Source organism: Arctopsyche grandis, chromosome 4 (genome assembly GCF_051622035.1).
Source record: "Arctopsyche grandis isolate Sample6627 chromosome 4, ASM5162203v2, whole genome shotgun sequence".
Taxonomy (NCBI): Eukaryota; Metazoa; Arthropoda; class Insecta; order Trichoptera; family Hydropsychidae; genus Arctopsyche; species Arctopsyche grandis.
The window spans coordinates 36,027,169-36,047,464 of NC_135358.1; the positions used below are offsets into that span (position 1 = coordinate 36,027,169).

The 20,296-nt window shown below is 34.6% G+C and overlaps 1 protein-coding gene across 1 annotated transcript in view; it reads left to right on the forward strand.

Annotated features, from left to right (window-relative positions):
- Positions 1-9,036, forward strand: part of Nlg2 (Neuroligin 2) — a 185,332-nt gene extending 176,296 nt beyond the window's left edge. The window contains exons 11-13 of the mRNA XM_077429428.1: positions 7,213-7,349; positions 7,420-7,575; positions 7,650-9,036. Coding sequence (XP_077285554.1) covers positions 7,213-7,349; positions 7,420-7,575; positions 7,650-8,908 — 1,552 coding nt within the window. The 3' untranslated portion in view covers positions 8,909-9,036. The remainder of the gene's footprint in view (positions 1-7,212; positions 7,350-7,419; positions 7,576-7,649) is intronic.
- The last annotated feature ends 11,260 nt before the right edge of the window (positions 9,037-20,296 follow it).

The window sequence follows — 20,296 nt, forward strand, 5'->3', positions numbered from 1 at the left end:
AAGTGCGTACATGTCTAAAAAAAACTGCTTCTCACTCTGAAGCAGCAATTCGTATAATTGAGTATGCGTTACTTACTGTCAACCAATTGAATGAAAAATGGACGCAGCAAATATTCAAACGATATAATAGCACCTAAGACATTGTAGAAGGAAGCAAATTATGCAACAAGTGCATTCGGCTGAGTGATCAGTGGTGTAGTGGGGCGGTTGCTGCGCGCCGTTACTTATTTTTCAAACCAGAGCGCACCCCCTTACTTTTTAATGTAAAATTTATATTTTACGTCTCTAATATTACAAGAGCATAAAATATATAACATTTATTTTGTTAGAAAGCCTAACAGGTAAACCCTAATGTGTCTTCCTGGCCAAACATCGATATACAATTTTCAGAATTACCAATTACAAACATCGATATACAATTTTTAGAATAATCTTAACAATTCAACTTGGAGACATCTATGGATATTTTTTTTAACATTAAAATCGTCAAATTTCGAGATGAAAAACTTTAAATTTGCATTTCAAATATTTTGTACGAATAAGCAAAATTCGAGATGCTTAAAGCTCGAAAATTGCGAGAAATGGGTAATGGTTGCCAATTTGTTGGAACAGGCAAACTGCGATAGGAAACGATCGACCTGGAGTCACAAACCAATCTCTGGCCAGCTGCAACCAGTGGGACTCGAACCCGTGACCACTATATTCGAAAGCATATATGCTAACCACTAGTCCACTAACCACATGTAGAGAATCAACATTGATCAATCGAATTCAATGCTTTTCTTGTACCTAGATTAAGGGCCATTCGTACTGTACTGTACAGTACATTACTGTTTTTTGGGTATCTGTCCTTGCAGTATCCTTGGGTTACTTAGCCTGTTTATAAATATTGAGATCGTTCTTTTAATTCTCATACATGTGCATCCATGATTTTCTAAAGTTCTTTAACGTTTTTAATAACTCTAGTATTTCGAAACATTATTTTGACAAAAATATCCTGGTTTTGTCATGTAACCTAAAAACGGGTCTACGTGACGAGCCAGAATGTTAAATTACAGAAAACGCAAATATCGGAAGGCAAAGATCGAAAATCGAAAGATCTTAAGTCGCTTATCCTCCCGTATTAATGTGCGCGCGCAGAATACGGGAGGAAAAGCCTGTTCCTCTTGTTCCTGTTGTACCCTGCTCGCGCAAATTAAGTGAGTATGTACCGTTTACCATGCACCCTTTTTTTACATACCTCTTATACAGTTCACATGGTTTTTTTGATCTTTCGACTTAAGATCTTTCGATTTTCGATCTTTGCCTTCCGATATTTGCGTTTTCTGTAATTTAAAATTCCGGCTCGTCACGGAGACTGCCTAAAAACATATAAAATAGTCACCTACATACATACATACATAGCTATCACTTTCCGATACATTTTTCGAAAAAATATTTTTCGCCTTATTGCCTTACATTATACAAATCATAAATTTATTTTAAAAAAAAACTTTATATTGGTTAATATTTATTTATTTTTATTTTCACACATTTCAAAAATTTTATACTGCGGGGGGGGGGTACATATGTAAGTTCCGCGAATAATATAACCATAACCACTATTACATACATGTATATAGGTACTTATGTACCTACATATGTTGTAGAGAATATCACCCAGCAAATGATTGTAACACGGATGTTTTGACATTAACACATGTCTGACACAACATTCTGCCATCCCCATCGACAACTTGCCATTATACAATTTTTACAATAAAATGCAAACTTGCCATAGCATCACGTCGTAGTCAAGCCATGATTTTCCACGATTGTATGATTACTGGCGTAGGCAGGTCCGTTTGATTGTAAGCGCAATTAACACCTTCCTGACCGTACACAAAATACCATAAAAAATCAAAAAAGATCATGATCAAGCTCCATTGAGATTAAATTAAAAATTAAACGTCACTAGCTCTATGTACGTACATGTGTCATAACAATGGGGCAACTGAGTAGATGGCATGGCATGGCGTGTCGAGTGCTCAAGGAGAATTCGACGCATCATACGGTAATAAAGTCTCGGCGGGTGGATGTGTTACGTCTTAATTTAGCCGACGGCGATTGTTTAATGTTGATTTATGACCGTTGGCGTGTTGCTCTCTGCCGTTGCCGTGTTAACACGTGGGCGCGCAATAAACCGCACAAAGATTTATTGCTCGCGCCAATGTCGAGGGCGCCAAGTTAATGGATACCATCCACCGACCCCCATGCATCCACCCCTTGTGGCACGCGAACCTTCTGATCATTTTTCCAAGACTGGTAAATTTTGCCACCTCAGACATCTAATCAGCTGGGTTTCCTATCAACGAAAATTTCATATGAACTTCATATTGTTACGTACGCCGTGGATTGAGCGAATTGTACTTAGACCAACGGATATCTGTTATCGGTTAACTAAATGCATGCACTTACTTCCAAAGATTATATCTGGACTCTAAGTGCATTTAGGCTAAACAATGACCGTTATTAGTTATTTCTCAGAATCGGTACGGGGAGACCCAATGTCGTGGAAAATACATATCCGAATACGTGACTATACAACAGGTAAACAGATTAGGCGTCCTGAGAGATCTACCCTTTATAAGGCGGTACGTAGGCGATATCTTGTCATTCTGGACTTAGCAGTGACACTGCGTGTATCTCCTTAATCATCAATAAATGCTGTGAAACGACTGTTGGCCTTTTACTTGGATCCTCCACCCACCCCTACGCAACAATATTATACATTTCCAAAATGCTTCTAAGGCTCACAAACAGGGATTGACGGATCATCGACGTATTGACATTTATAAGATACTAGTTGAACCCGGAATGCGATGCAATGCCACATTAACGCGGGCAAATCCCGTTCCCGTTCCCGAGCACATTCCAGTGAGAGGTAGGCGCGGCGCGATTATTTATTTATTTATATATATATTAGCTATCAAGCTAATTTAAAAATACATCTTAATTATTATACTTAACTATATATAAATTTTAAAATGCACGCTGACTATATAATAAAAAAATGGCTAGAAAAGTTGGTATATTATGTAGATTAAGAAATATTTTAAGTAAAAACAAGTAAAATTTTAGTGTTTAATTCAATTGTCTTGCCACATGTGGTTTATTGTGCCACTGTGCTTAATTTGTTTAGTGGCCAAGATTTAGAAAAAATGCAAAAAATACAGAATAAAGCTATGAGAGGTATTTTGAATGTGAGTAGATTTAAGAGTATTGGAAGTATGTTAGATGAACTAGGATGGATGAGTATTAGAATTAGTCTAAATATTAGTACATTGTCTTTTGTTTATAAGTTAGATCATAAGTTATTACCTAAGTATTTTGATGATTATATAATAAGGAATAGAGATAAACATAGTTTTTATATGTACTAGAAATAAGGACAGACTAGTTGTAAGTAGAGTAAGAAAGAATAAGACGGCTGGGGGTGTTTTTCACAGGGGTGTGCTCATGTACATATAATGCCCTCCCTGAGTGCATCAGGTCTGCTAAAAACATGGATGCATTCCTGCGAGGTGCGAAGAGACACCTCTGTGAGGGACAGTACATATAAGTTAATTATAAATTTTAGAGTTAAGTATAATAATTAAGATGTATTTTTAAATTAGCTTGATAGCTAAAATATATATAAATAAATAAATAAAATGTATAATTAACTTATATGTACTGTCCCTCACAGAGGTGTCTTTTCGCACCTCGCAGGAATGCATCCATGTTTTTAGCAGACCTGATGCACTCAGGGAGGGCATTATATGTACATGAGCACACCCCTGTGAAAAACACCCCCAGCCGTCTTATTCTTTCTTACTCTACTTACAACTAGTCTGTCCTTATTTCTAGTACATATAAAAACTATGTTTATCTCTATTCCTTATTATATAATCATCAAAATACTTAGGTAATAACTTATGATCTAACTTATAAACAAAAGACAATGTACTAATATTTAGACTAATTCTAATACTCATCCATCCTAATTCATCTAACATACTTCCAATACTCTTAAATCTACTCACATTCAAAATACCTCTCATAGCTTCATTCTGTATTTTTTGCATTTTTTCTAAATCTTGGACACTAAACAAATTAAGTTATTATTGTAAACAAGTTAAGTTAAATTATTGTCACACTCGCGGCGTGATGCGTTGAAGGCGTCAGTAAAATCGTAATTACGAACATTATTTTTAAGAGGTTTTTTCCCGGTTTTTTTTTCACAGTAATCTTCCCGAACATTAATACAACAAATCCTTAAAATTCCATCGTAATCGATTCAGTGGTTTAGAAGCCTATACGAGACACACAGCCAGACAGACATTCAATTTTATATGTATACATATATATATAGCCTAGCTGAACCAGAGAAATGTAATAATAATAGAAGGGCCCTTACTAATAATTGTTGTCAATATTACGCGGTACGTCTATAAATACTACAACGCACGGAATACAATCGGATCAATTTACTTATAAAAATGTATCCCATGTTGTTTATTGTGTGTGTTTTGAATGCATTGTGCAATTTTTACCGATGCTTGCCCATCTTGCGAGTAATATAAACAAACAGATAAGTTCTTATCGGCCATACATCGACGTCGACCAAGCATCAAATACGACTGATGCTAAAATTATTTAGGATTGTCTGTGGACAATCGTCACTTTACAACAATATGACGCCTAAAGCCACTTCTATTAATATATCATTTCTCTGAGCTGAACGGCATGCGTTTCAAGTGATGGTTGGAGCTCTACTAACGTCTCTTCAACGCCGTGTCGTAGTTACCAAAGAACACATTTCCTTGACTACACAATGGCGCCTCAAACTTTCGCGTCGATAAAATCGTAATTACGAATATTATTATTAAGAGGTTATTTCCCGTTTTTTTTCACAGTAAGCTTCCCGGAAATGCATACAACAAATCCTGAAAGTTCCATCGTAATCGGTTGAGTGTTTTAGGAGGGTATACGAGACGGACAGACATTCAATTTTATAGATATATGTATGTATAGACTGGCTGAACCCGGCATGCGTTGCAATGCCACAATAACGCATGCGATTCCCGTTCACGTTCACGTTTCTCGATGTGTTTCGATAAGTGAATGTTTCAGTTTCAAATTAATACTTAATAATCAAATTAAATTACAGTAGTGATAACTTGTCGGAAAAACGCAGGCGGCGAACACATTTGAAATTATTCAATTGTTTATTTATTTTACCCTAACAATGCAAGTGGCGACGCGAAAACATTTGAAATTATTGCGTTGCCACTCATTCCCATTTTTCCCGTTTCCGTTCCCATTGTTGGGCTATTTTACAGAAACCATCGCGGACATCCACACAATAGCTCTTGTGAGTTTCATCGCAATCGGTTGAATGGTATAGGAACGCATACGTGAAAGACAGACAAACATTGATTTTTATATTTATAAGATATAATTTGCTTGGTTACCTTGAAACTAACAAGTCGAATCTTTGGTCGTTCGTTATATATGTTTTCTTCACTAATAGGTTATATAATTATATAATCTTATCATATCATATTAAAAATAAGTTATAGTACAAAAAATAATTATTCAACAATTGAATGAAATCTTTAATGTGTTTCGCAATAATGTCAACCTTCGATCGACTCGATAATTCGACCTTCCTGGTTGATTTGAATGAAGCAGCAGCATTATTGAGTTTGACCATTAATCTTTAATGGTTAATAAACTGTTCTAATTCTAATGTACTGTTACGTACGCCGCGGATTGAGTGAATTGCACTTAGACCAACGGATATCTGTTATCGGATTAACTAAGTGCTTGCACTTACTTCCAAGGATTATATCTGGACTCTAAGTGCATTTAGGCTAAACAATGACCGTTATTAGTTATTTCTCAGAATCGGTACGGGGAGACCCAATGTCGTGGAAATACATATCCGAATACGTGACTATACAACAGGTAAACAGATTAGGCGTCCTGAGAGATCTACCCTTTATAAGGCGGTACGTAGGCGATATCATGTCATTCTGGACTGAGCACTGACAGTGCGTGTATCTCCTTAATCATCAATAAATGCTGTGAAACGACTGTTGGCCTTTTACTTGGATCCTCCACCCACCCCTACGCAACAGTACTAACATTTTTTCTAGATTCAAAACAATTCAACTGACATAAATTTGAAATTATTATGTTTCAGTACTATCTTTAGTACCGAAATTCAGTACGATAATTCCGATATCGGAATCGGTGCAATGTGAGAATTCGCCTTCATTCATAGTTGTATGTATTATAGTTCCCTCGTATGTCCAACTCTATTTACATATTTGCGCCTTAATTATGCTCAAACTGAACATTTTTTAAATGTAGTATTCAAATGAGAAACACTTAAAATCTCAAAGATTCCGTAAATAAGATCTCAAAGACTATTCTCCTACTGCATTTTCTGCTAAATTTAAACTAAATTGACTGTGCGACCGAAGTGCCCATTTAAATTCGCTTTAAATGGTTCGATAGTTTGATCTCAGAAGATATAACCAGTAAATCGACATCTTAAATATATCCACGTTTAAGTTGGGCTAACTCTATATACATACATACATATGTACTTACATGTACATATTAATATAACCTTGCATGTTGTCTGTAACATGCATAGTTCGACCTATCTATGCAATGAAATATTTCGTAAAACGAAGTACATAAATTACCATACAGGTTTTTCATTCCAAATTGACCGTTTTTCATTTCAAATTGACCACTTTTCAATATCAATTTGAAATGAAAACGAGTAAATTTGGAATCAAAAACCTATATCAAGGTAAAACACATCCAAATTTAATATACTACATATATAAAAATGTAAATGACTTTTTATATGAAAAAAAAAGATGAAATGTATGCGTGTTCTACTTACTGTGGATTTTAAACATTGTAAACCGAGGCAGAGTTAACACAATTCTTTCAGCAAAAAGTTTTTTTTTTTCTTTTCAAAGGAACGAATAGAAATTAGCATAATTTCAGTCCATTAATTATGTCACTTCCTCGTCGGCCACAACCATAAATTATTTCCGCAGAAAAGGCGTTGAGGTTAACGTGTATATTTAGACATAAAAAACGTTAGACATTAATTCCTCGTTATCTTTTATTTTTGGGTCGACTAAAGAATTTATTCGATTTCAGGGATCCGAACGCGCCCCCGGCAGCCTCCCAACCAGCACCCTCACCCCCTGCCCAACCGGAGCAGGAATCCACCCCAGCCACCCCCTTACCATTCTGGGACACTTACGACACCATCAACCAGCTCTACTTGGAAATAAGTAATGATCGAAAACATCGATCGCATACCCATCCTTCGAATGTATTGTACTGATTTTATTATTTCGCCAGGTTCAAAGCCGGAAATGCGCAACCATTACAGAGGTCACAAAATGTCATTGTGGTTGTCTCTCATCCCTCAACTGCACCGACCCGGAGAAGCAGGATTGGCTGATATGTCGATGCGTCATCACCATTTCCTAGAAGAAGGAGCGCACTATTACGAAGGTAAAGTTTCAGAATGCATATCGAAAAAATCAGTTGGTCACAGATACGATTAACATGAAATGCAATTTTGTTAGGTTCTGTCCGTCCTCAGTCTATGCAACGTCCGAATTTACCACACTTGGTGTTGCCATCGACTCCTCCGACGAAATTACCAACACCTTCAGCACGTCCTCCTGCTCCAGCAGCCCCAGGAGGTGCTGTACCACCTCTACAACCTGTGCTTGCACCGACTACCGAATGTCCACCGAATGCTACAGTAAACAACAGAAACATTCATAAGGATAACAATAATCTATTGAGGAAGTTGGCTTCTAGTCATTACCAGAGTTATACTACAGCCCTCACCGTTACTATAGCAGTGGGCTGCTTCCTGCTCCTGCTGAACATTCTAATCTTCGCCGGAATCTACCACCAAAGAGACAGAAACAATGGAAGCTTCGGCGATAAGAAAAAGGAGGAATTAGCCGAAGCTGGAAGCTGTAGCACGTCGTCAGGTGGCGAAAACTACGACGCCAAGACCCTTAACTTTGAAACTCAAGGTCAAAGCTATGAGGGTAACAAAAGCGGTTTCAGCTACGATTGCAAATCTTCGGCGTATCAAATGAAATCCGGTTCCAAGTACGACTTAAGAACATTTCCATCCGATTGCGGAAAAACTGGCTTCGGCGAGTATAGTTGTTACGACGAAAAAAACCTAGCAGCCCAATACGAAAAACGAAGCTTAGCCGACATAACGCTTTGCTCAGTTCCGGACAGTGTCGACGAGTTTAGGAAATCGCCTGCCAAAAGATGCGAAAACGGTAGTAGTATAGTGAAGATAGACACACAGAAGCCGGACATTCAAAGGATCAACAATCAGAGCATAAGAAGTTTAGAGAACCAGACCAGTAGCTTTCACGAAAACGGGAGCAGATTGAGCTTGACCAGCGTCCACGACAGGCCGTCAAGGACGAGCACTTTTGGCGGGGAGACTGTCAAAGTCACGGACAGCTCGACCCAGGTCAAATTTCCAACAGCCGGTAGCTCTGGAGAGCAGAAGCAGACGACGTTCGGTCCAGATGGACCCTGCGAGGAGGACCTGGCGTGCAGCTCAAGTTCAGACGACAACGGTTTCAGGAACAAGGAGTCTGTAAGTGTCGGGGCACAGTCTGATCCCACAACGTGTGACGTGGGCACAGGCATCGACAGGAGTCCCTCCATCCCAGAGGCACCACCCCCTCCAAAAAACGCACCCCCCGCCCCGGGAATACTCAGACAGAACAACCCCAGCACCTCGACGAACACGCCAGGCATCATGAAGAAGCGAGTGCAAATCCAAGAGATATCCGTATGAGTAAAAGTGTCCTTTCGTGGAACGCTACATGACGTGCTCCGGTCTTATTCATATGTTAACTTGAGGTGCTCTCTCGTTCACAATCCCGATCGTGTAAACTGTGAATATATTCAATATATTAAATAATGAAAAAAAATTAAAACATAAATATAAATATAACATATACATATTATGAAATGTTGTCTGATAATACTTTGATATATATTTAGGTAATAACAATTGATTATGACTGTTTTTAAACGTTTAAACTGTCGTCTACCTCCGTGGGGAACGTCGACTCTAGCAAAGGCTTAATTTGCATACACACTCTAGTATGACTGTTTTCGTGTAAATTCTATGGTGATGTCCTCGCAATCGATCTATCAACTGGTTCGCTTCTAATTATCCTATTTTTATATCATACATTTAAACTGAACGATTCTGCAAGTGCGACGAGTATCACAAGTTGTGCGAATTTACAGCTTATGTCGATTTGAAACGTTAAATAATCACTTCCTCCTTTGTCCACAATTTAAATTATCAATTGTGCTGACCGGTTCGATCTAAACCCTTGGGGGGACATCACAAGTGTGTCTATTTGTGACAGATTGAATGCGCCATGTGCATGTGTCCGTATGTGTGCATGTATGTATGTAAATGTGTGGGTACATTAGCCTTTAAATAACCCAAAATTATACTAAATGTATGTTTTTTAAAATGAATTGAATTGAAAATAGAGGAATTGACTTTGATTTGTATAAGTTGACTCAAAAGTGTTCATCGTCTGAAATTGATGTGTATTAAAATGGAATTATTTCAGTTCGAGAGATCATAGGTTATTTGACAATCTATTATAAATATATTTAAGGTGAATCTTCATACATTTAATAACTGAACCTATGTAATCGATTCTTGAAACTGTCATCGCTAAACTTTTGAGTCATCTGTGATGTTTTATGTTTAAAAATCTATTTATTGTTGAAACAATTAAAACGTACCTCTTTGATTAAAAACCTATTGTCATATAATGATTTGCCGATGTGATTTGCAATTATATTTTTCTATATACTTTCGATGAATTTTCGAGCTTTTTATTTGCGTTGATGAATATTTAAATTATTGAATTTTCAGCAAATCGAATATATTGTCGACATGGTAATTTTGAAACATTGTACAGTTGCAAATATTAATTGATAAATGAAATTTTATTACATGAGTGTAATCATATGTTAGTGTTTAACAAAAAAATAAAAAATAAACTTTATATTAAAAAACGAATATATTATCTCAAACAGGAATTGAAATAAATAATTTTAACTTCAAAAAAAAAAACTATTATCGATAATTTTTAGAAATTTTATAGTGAAATTAATTTTTTTTAATATTCTATTGACGTTTTACTTAATTAATACATTTTTCATGATGCCTAATGTACTTGGCAATCGTATGGAATTGCCAAATGATAATAAAATCGGGAATTTTGTAAATAATTCTAATGTTTATTTATAATATTGAATCAATGTTATATTCATTATTGAAATACTCAACGAAATCACTCCCACTATCGTTTCAGTTGTTGTAATCGTGTCATTGTTTATTTAGATATCTATTGAATGTTGAGAAATCAAAAGTGTAGTTGACCATTTTTATTGTAAATTTTATGTGATTATCCAATATTTGTATATCAAAAAAAAATATGTGCCAAAATGTGTAAATGTGCCAAATTTTACAAGATTTTATATCGGCAACGATGACGACGCGTTTTTAGTTTGGCATAATATTGCGTTGCATCAGATTCCTTCCATTTGATTTTAATTTGAATTTTTGAAAAATGAATAACACCTTCATTGATTAACAAAAAAAATTAACCATTTAACATAAGAAGAATATTAATCCTTAATTATTGCATATATATTATGATGATGATTTAATAAATAAATCGTTACTGTTGTAACGTAAATTAAACGCCAAGTAATTTCTTTTACATCCCTCATTCCACATACATATATTTGCACTAAATATACATAATCATTATATACATACGTACATACAACACAAATCAATAAAATCGAATATGTTCCATTTGAATAATGAACGAAACGTCGAAATCTGAAACCCATTCGAAATGTGGCACGGACCACATTCGCTGAATATTTTAAATGGAAACCCTTTGAAAGCTCACCCTCCTGCCATGAATTCGAACAAATCCCAAATAAACACCATTGAATGGGTATTATGTACTTTTAATGCCATGATTGCCGGAGTTTTCTCAAATTTCAGATCGAAAACTGACAGGGAGATCGTTTATAATTGGTATCTTGCATAATAACAAAATGAATATACCCTTTTTGGCTGTGTCGATTTAAATGAGGGCACTTCAACTAAAATAAAACAGCTCTACATGGAAAACTGTAGAATTTCATAGCAAACGAATACAATTGCCCGGCGTTGTCTAGGTATTTTTGAATTGTTTTTTTTTTCAATTATACCATTACGGGTTGCTCCTGAATGACATATATGGTATTAAACTTGTATAAATATAAATTTTGGAAAAAATACTCAAATAGTAGCAACATAAGAATAAGATGGTATTGCCAATTTGACGAGGAACCGTTTCAACAATGAAATCAGATAAATTGGCAAACTCTGATAGGAATAGTTCGACTTGGAGTCACAAATATCCAAGTCTGACAAGCAGCCCTGTAGAAATACTCAGAATAAACTAATTTAAATCGAGGTCAAACCAGGGCATAAACCCGGGAACCTTTTGGTGATTAGCATTAAGGCAACCACCGAACTATACTGCTGGTTTATATTCATACATTAATGTTAAGGTTGGGTAAAGGCGATTTTCGCCAAGGAAAATTAGCAATTATTAATTCAAAAAATCGTCTAACAATCAATGAGACAATTATTTCTGTCCTTTTGTACTAGTCACTATACTGGAGAACTTTGGAAGAAATTCAATACAATGAAGAGGATAAAAGTACAATAAAACAACTGCTCTTTTCAAGCTACCGAGGGATTGAAGTGGGTCGCAGTTATTTGTGGAAAGGCACGTACCTCACTTTGACACCATTCTCAGGATGAGAGTGGCTTCCCGACGTTATCGTATCTCTGTATCATCAAATTATATTCTTACAGCCGTGACTACTCATTTCCATTTATCAATGTATTCTAGAATGGTAGACGAGAGAATGCAAAAGGGTAAAAAGAAAGCCGCAGAGAAGATACATAGTTAGACGAAATTTGGAAATGTGAAAGTAGAGAAGAATAGGTAGACGAAATGTGTGGAGTGAGATGGATGAGGGTTGCGCAAAACGGAGGCGAGTGAATTCGTGTTGGAGAGGCCTTCATCCAGAGGTGGATGGTAAATGACCGTAAATGATGATTCGGTGGATGGACTGCTACACCGACCACTAAATTATTTGTCAATTGGTTAAATTAAATTATTTATTTATTTATTGTTATTATCATCATTATTATATTATTTTATCATTACAAACTTCTTTTACGTTTCACTTACGATTACAATTCAGGAAAAAAATTGCCTCTTATCCGATCGTTTTCATACTTTTCCATATTGCTCATTTTGGTCATCAATATATGTAAGTAAATGGATCCTCCGCCATTACGATAGATAAAATATCGTTTAAGACGCGTTTGAAGTTCGCAAATTTGAAATCTGGGTGACGTCTATGTAGTCTTTAATTTTATACATAGATGGCGGTAGTAAAATAAAATTATTGGTATTTTTATTCAAAATAATAATTTATATATCTTAATATTATATACAAAACTAAAAAAGAGGTTTGTTTTAAAAAACTTTTTTTTGCAAGGCTATTTTTTTTATTTGTATAATCTATATAGACGATATAAATTACACTATTCTCCATATCATCTAGAATAAAAATTATTATTAATATTATGGAAACATCTTAAAAAAATATTATGTCATTTAATTTAATATAACTCAATTTCAAGTGTTTTATTTAGATTTTTTTATCAAAAAGTGTAGGAAGTTGTTGTACGAATCTCCGTCACCTGCGTGACTTCTGAAAAAACACGTAGAACTCAAATGATTCAAAAATACTGAAATCTATAGCGTTTTGAGAAAAAAATTTCCGAAATGTTGTCGTATCATCATTTTTCATTCATTTTAATCATCCGTTTCAAATGCCAATTACTCCCACTGCCCACTACTCATTCCAATATAGCGAGTTTATAAATAAAGCCCAGAAATTAAAACTTCGATACCTGAATTAAAAATTTAAAGTATTAAGTAACTGTTTAGCTGTTTAACTGTAAAATATTTAGATTAAATAAAATATTTCTGATCACCCTACATTTATTTGGTTCAAGAAAACTTGACATACACATGACGATATATCTCCGATCGGCAACCAGAGGGTTTATAAACCAACCCTTGACCGAATATTTATCTGGTAGAGTGGATATTGCTCTAACCCATTTATCTGGTAGTCTGCACTCATCACTGTTTTCATGATTGATTGTGATTTACGAGTGGAATTTTGATTAACTCTCTTCCATTTGGGACTCACATGGATGTTTTGTAGTTACAGTTGGTTCTTATTTATTGGAACTGGCTGTAGGCATTCCTTATGTTATATTTTATATTTGATATTTTTACGTATCTGCTATTATAATTGCTATTATTTTTTATGATAAATGTATTTTTGTCTGTGTATATATGTACATATGTTTATATTTATTTTACTTACCTCTTATACAGTTCACATGGTTTTTGTGTTAGTGGCCATTTTTTATATCTCTTATCTTTTATCCGATCGTTTTCATACTTTGCCATATTGCTCATTTTGGTCATCAATATACGTAAATGTATCGTCTGCCATTACGTTGGAGATAAAATATCATATACAATGCGTATAAAATATCCAAAATCTCGGGTACGGTGACGTCTATGACGGTGACGGCAAGCTATCATAATCTATCTTCAACCTTTTCGCCTTGATATGGCCATATCAGATTTTAATTGTTTAAACGCCTATAATTCACTCTATATTTTATAAAATTTGCTTTTTAGGTTCTCGTTATCTCTAATATTTAAATATTTATAGTTTTAACTCTCATATGTATATATAAATTTCAACTTTGGTGTCTAGCTTCATGTAATGTGATACACGATATATATTGATTTTTGACCAAATATTTCATTCTTTCTATTTTTTCTTTTATAAGACATTCCCTTCTTTGTTGTTTTTTCTAATTTGTAATTATTATTATTATTAGTTGTTTCTGTATATATATACATATATATACAGAAACAACAAATTTTTTTTGTTTTGTTTTTGTTATGTCTAATTTCTTTAGTTATTATTTTGTTTCTTTTCTTTTCTGTTATATTTTTGACCATTGTGGCGCATTAGGAATTCCTGTAATGCTACAATTGAAATAAATAAACATTTGTAGTCCAAACTTTAAATAAATAAATAAACATTTGACCGAACAACTATTGCAACTCTTCTTCACAACGTTTCCGAAGATGCACCGCAACTGCAATATCGTATGCAGCCGAAGACGACGACAACGACTTCATAGCAAACTGAATTTTCAAACCGAAGACACAACGAAATCCGATTATTTCAGCAGAGCGCTTTTCAATGCATGTTAAATGAACCGGTGGTCGTTCGCACTCACAAGTTTCACCCCAGAAGTTGCGCCGACTTCGTGCCACACGGCGGGCGAAACTTGTCGCGGCAACCGTTCCCGTTCTGATGTACATTGTTCCACATAACTTTCGCATAATGCTTCGGAACGCCGGTGAATGTAAACATTATTAATTTGTGCACCCTCTCCCCCCGAAACTACGACGTCATCACCGTTATATATTCCATTCTTGTCGTGAATAATTTGTCACTGTGAATATAAACATCGTTCGCGATTTAATATGAACGGTCGCATTTATTACGCGGTGTGCGATGCTTGTATCGATGCGAGTCGCACTATGGGAATATTTCCAATCCATTGAACTTGGGAAACATCTGGATAGATTTGCTCAATTATTCCCGTGTGGGCAGGTCGTGTCCGACTGGAACATTTCCAATCGAATCACGCTACGGAAGTACTAATTTAAACATTTCATCGGTCGATGCGTGCTAAATATTCTCAAAATGTTTCTAATTTAAATTTATTTTTCATTATCAATACATAAATTCATATAAAACAGAACAATCTAAATGCCGGTTTTTAAAACGTTGACTTTTGAAGAGTTTTTAATGATATTTATTAAAATAATGATTTTTTTATTTATTACTAAAAGTTTATATTTAAACTAAAAAATTTACCTAATAGTCGATCCAATATAGCGTGAGACTTATGTGAACCGAGCATGCTATCGCACTCATGCAATTTTGTTGTATCATGGAAAGGACGTAAAATTATTTCTTTATTTTTTTTTTAATTATTTCTTATTTAAATTTTTGTTTTACAATTTCGCCATAGTGACATTTCATATTAGCTCCAGGTTGTCACTATGGCTAATTTATTACAAGACATTGAAGACTCATAAATAACGAGACATCTAAATACATAACTATTACATACATACACATGTTAATCGAAACAATACCCGACATCTATGGTCAGATATTACAAGCATCGTATAAATACGATTAATAACATTTTTCATGTAATTTCACGATTTTTTTCATTTGATAAACAATGATCTTTGTTGCTGGTAAATAACCAGAAGAAATCTAAACAAATGCTTCAGAAAGGCTCTCAAAATTGTATACATACATATAATGAATTAGATAAATGGTGAAACACAGTAAAAAGAAAAGAAAAGTAAAAAATTGGCTAAAGGGTACCCAAGAGAATTTAAAAAAATGATCGAGAAAGGGCAGCTCTTTTTATTATAAAAAATATTGTAAAAAATAAATTAATTACATACCCTTGATACAATATGAAATTCATTTCAAGATATTCGTGAAATTTTAATTTAAGAAAAATATATAATAACTCTCTATACACATAAATAGATGTACATAGTTTGAAATCTTATTAAATTATAAATATTTATAGATAGAATTATCTTCAATAAGCTATAGTGACATTACGGATATGTATATACATGAAAAAACAATTAAAAGATACAAAAGTAATAAAAACTAAATATCAAAATGTAAAAAAAAAATAAAGCATGAAAATAATATAATGTAAAGAACAAAAAAAAAACGAAATATGAATAATTAAATGTGAGAGCACATTTACGATCTCAAAATAAACAACCCCTACACTATGTGCGCGCACATTAATACGGGAGGAAAAGCCTGTTCTTCTTGTTCCTGTTGTATCCTGCTCGCGCAAATTAAGTGAGTATGTACCGTTTTTTTTTTGATCTTTCGACTTAAGATCTTTCGATTTTCGATATTTGCCTTCCGATATTTGCCTTTTTTGTAATTTAACATTCTGTCTCGTCACGGAGACCGAAAATATACATATATGAATCGTACGTATGCATTTAAACTACAAACACTAGAAACAAAACCAAAAGCCCAACCCCGAAAGATTTCAAAGACCCAGTAACTGGCTCAATCGGCGTAAAGTTTGACGATCGACACTTCACGCTAATATTCCACCGTCAACGTCCTTCCTCAATCTACGACAACCCCAAAAACTCCCGATCTGAAATTACATCAACGATTCTAGTTTAGTTTAGGTCAGCGTGTCTGACCTACACACCGTTGTCCGTCAGCTGGGAACGTGGTGTCCATAAAATGGCAGTTAAATCCGTTGACGAGCTCACAGGACAAATTAAATCTGACTGACCGTAATGAATGTTAAACAGGCAACGGCTTAATTCGGAGTGGGCTAGAGCTGCTTATCTTGCGGCCACACTTCACTCGAAACGACCGAAATGCACGCGACCACCATATCGGACACCGTTCACGACTTTATGGTGGGATGAGCCTACAATGAATATGCCCGAAACCATCAAAACCCTCAATCGTAACTTAATTAGGTGAACCCTGAAGTCTGAAAGGTTACGGCAACCCTCAATACTACTCAATCAGTTCCAAAGAGAATATTATTTATAAGCTTGGGTCACGCTAGGCTAGACATCGAGTCAAAAATCGCCTGATAACTCTATTATCTTCACAGCAACGGTTCAAAACTGCTGTAGAGATAAGAAAAGAGATCTCGGATCAATTTTCAATTGAAATTAGTAATGTAACCTTAAGAAAACGACTCAAAGAAGCTGGACTGCACGCTCAAAAACCTGCGAAAAAACCATTACTTACGAAGAAAATGATGAAAAACCGATTAGAGTGGTCGAAATATCAGGAAAATTGGACGACATCGGATTGGCGACAAGTCATTTTTTCTGATGAGTCGAAATTTAACCTCTTCAGCTCCGATGGTTTTCCGTATGTTCGAAGAAAAGTTGGAGAAACATTCGACCAAAAGTGTACCCTGAGACAGTGAAGCATCCCCCAAGCCACATGGTCTTATTATGGAATTGGTCGAATACAGTTTGTACAAGGTTCCATTAACGGAATAGCATATAAAAAAATTCTAGAAGTAAGTTTTATCCCATCAATGGAAAACCATCTTTCAAATTCTGATGATGTCATATTCCAAGATGACTCTGCCCCTTATCATCGAGCTAAGTTAGTGAGTATTAATTTTATTTAATGATATTGAATGTAATTAATAATATTTCAATCAAAAAACTGAAATATTTTTGTTACTTTTTTTTAAATTCGGCTTTATTTGCAGGATTGGGTGTAAATACATTAACATGGCCTGGGAATAGTCCCGATTTTAACCCAATTTAAAATTTATGGATTGCTATTAAATATAGGATTAGTAAAACAAATGTGTCTAGCCATTAATCATTAAAAGATACCATTGAAAAAGTATGGTATGAAGACTTCCTCATCGACATTTTAAGAAACTTAATAGATTCTATGCCTAACCGTATAAAAGCCGTCATAAAATTAAAAGGAGCCGCAACAAAATATTAATTAAGTTTTTATAATTTGTAAATAATACCATGTGACTAATAAATTTAAAAGCTTACAGTGTTTTTTCATTCAAAATTTCATTCAACTGTGGAGACTGCTTTTCGTCATGAAAACCGGCTCGGACTAAAATTCTCCCTACCTTTTTTGTTGTTGTTTCTTTTCTCAACGATTGTCGTTAAAATAAAGCACTATGATATAATCTACCATTTTAATGACTTTGGGTGTTTATTTTATTTAAGATCACTGAAATTTCACGCAAAATCACATTTTTCTATGGTGTTCCGGTTTCCGAAACCGCGACTGTATGCTCAATATAACAAGTAAAAACATTATGTGATGCATTTGACAGAAAAGTAGTTGAATGCGAATTAGCTGTTGTGGTTTCAATTACAACTAAGTTTAATGACTGATCACAGACCGTAGTGTGTCAACTGTTTCAAAGTTCCACAATGCTTATACTATCACTAGTGTTATGCCCGTTGAAATTTCAACGGGTGCTTTCGGATTGATACATTTTATTTTTCAATTAATCAGGCACACTTGCCGAACAGATTGCTCCAAAATGGCAAATGTGCTAAACAGATTAAGAATCGATAAATTATATAATACATATATTATTAAATACATAATTAAACAAATCGAAAAAGCACCTGACATCTATGTTCAGACATTATAAACATCGATAACAATACGAATAATAACATTATTTATTATGTAACAACACGACATATTTATATTTCAATAATCATCCATAGAGACATCTATGGAGAAAATCTGGCGAAAAGTGATAATAATAACTCAAGGTTTTTCGCAATAGAAAATTGGATAAGAAAGCCAATTTTACAGGAATCGTTTCAAATCAGAAAAGTTGACAAATTCTGATAAGAAACGACCGACCTCGATACACCAAGCTACGGCCAGCTACGAGACTCCAGTGGGAAGCCAATTCATGACCCCTAGCACGAGAGAAATCAACATTTACCACTAGACCACGCTGCTGGTTAAAGATAAAGCATGATTAAAGATAGAGTTACAATATGAATAGTAATAATTAATCAGAATCGGAACTGAAACACAAATCGGGAATTGGTTATGCCAATCAAATTATGCAATAAAAAACAATAACAAAATTATAAAACCCGAAGTCAACATGAGAGTCAAAATCGGAATCGGGAATCGAATAATATGAAAAGTACGTACTTTTACATCGCGTGACGTAAGCAAAAAGATTTATGAGCGTTTTATGTTTAATTTACAAAACCCAATACCCACAATTATGTACAAACAAACCCCGGTCATTGACCTCGCAACCTTTAATATTATAAATTACATATATACATACATGTAGCAATATGCAATTAAATTATGTGCTATTTAGAACGCTTCCTTTATCAGCCGCAATGGTCTACTGGTCTAAAGCGCAGTCGAGCAACAGATTGGCTCGGGTTCAATCCCCAGTCCGCGACTTCGAATTAATTGTATTTTTCAAATACCGTATTCTAAAAATATATATTTAATTGTTTAATATGGTTCAAATTGTTTAAGAGGGCTGTACACCCAAAACCTTAATTTTGTTACCGTTCCTTTCTTCGATATATATATTGAGTGTATGTATATATTGAGTGAATGCGACAATATATATCAATATATATATATTGAGTGAATGCGACAGTTGCGCTTCGACCAGATAAAACGTATTTTAAATTGACAAAATCGAGGTTTCGTATTCTACTATTTTCTCCTCCAAAACTGGACCAATTTTTAAAAATATTTCATCATCGGTATGAGAAAGATACTTTCTGTGCATCTATTGGCGTATTTTTTTTTAAATCGACCGTTAAATAAGCACGCTGGACTCGTTTCGTGGGTGTAAAAAAGAGGCGATTTTATAGATGTTTGGCGGCTCCTAGCTCATATAAAAAATAATTAATCGAAAAAATAAAACGATAGATGCACCCCAATGGTGGATATCCATAGCATATTAAAAAATAATTTGTCTAGTGCCATAATTGAAGAAGGGAGAAGTATAGTACGTTTGTATGGACAAGGCGCTGCTGTCCAGCCCTCTTAATATGGTTTAACCCTTTGGCTGCTACGAGGTTTTTCAATGTCCAAGCGAAAAATGCTAACATTTGTAATTATTTTGAAAAAAAATAAATATAATATTTTTTTTTACATACTTACTTCGCCGAACGCTCGTAATTTTTATAATACTTTATATACATTTTTAAGAAGCAGTGCTCTCTCTTTCTGTCTTGCTTTTACATGCGTGCGTGCGAAAGAGATACCTACATATATACACTAAATAAGTTTTGACGATTGTTTTCCGACGCTCTATTTTTTTCAACAATCTATTTTTAGACATCGATGAATCCTTACAACATGCGAAATATTCGAA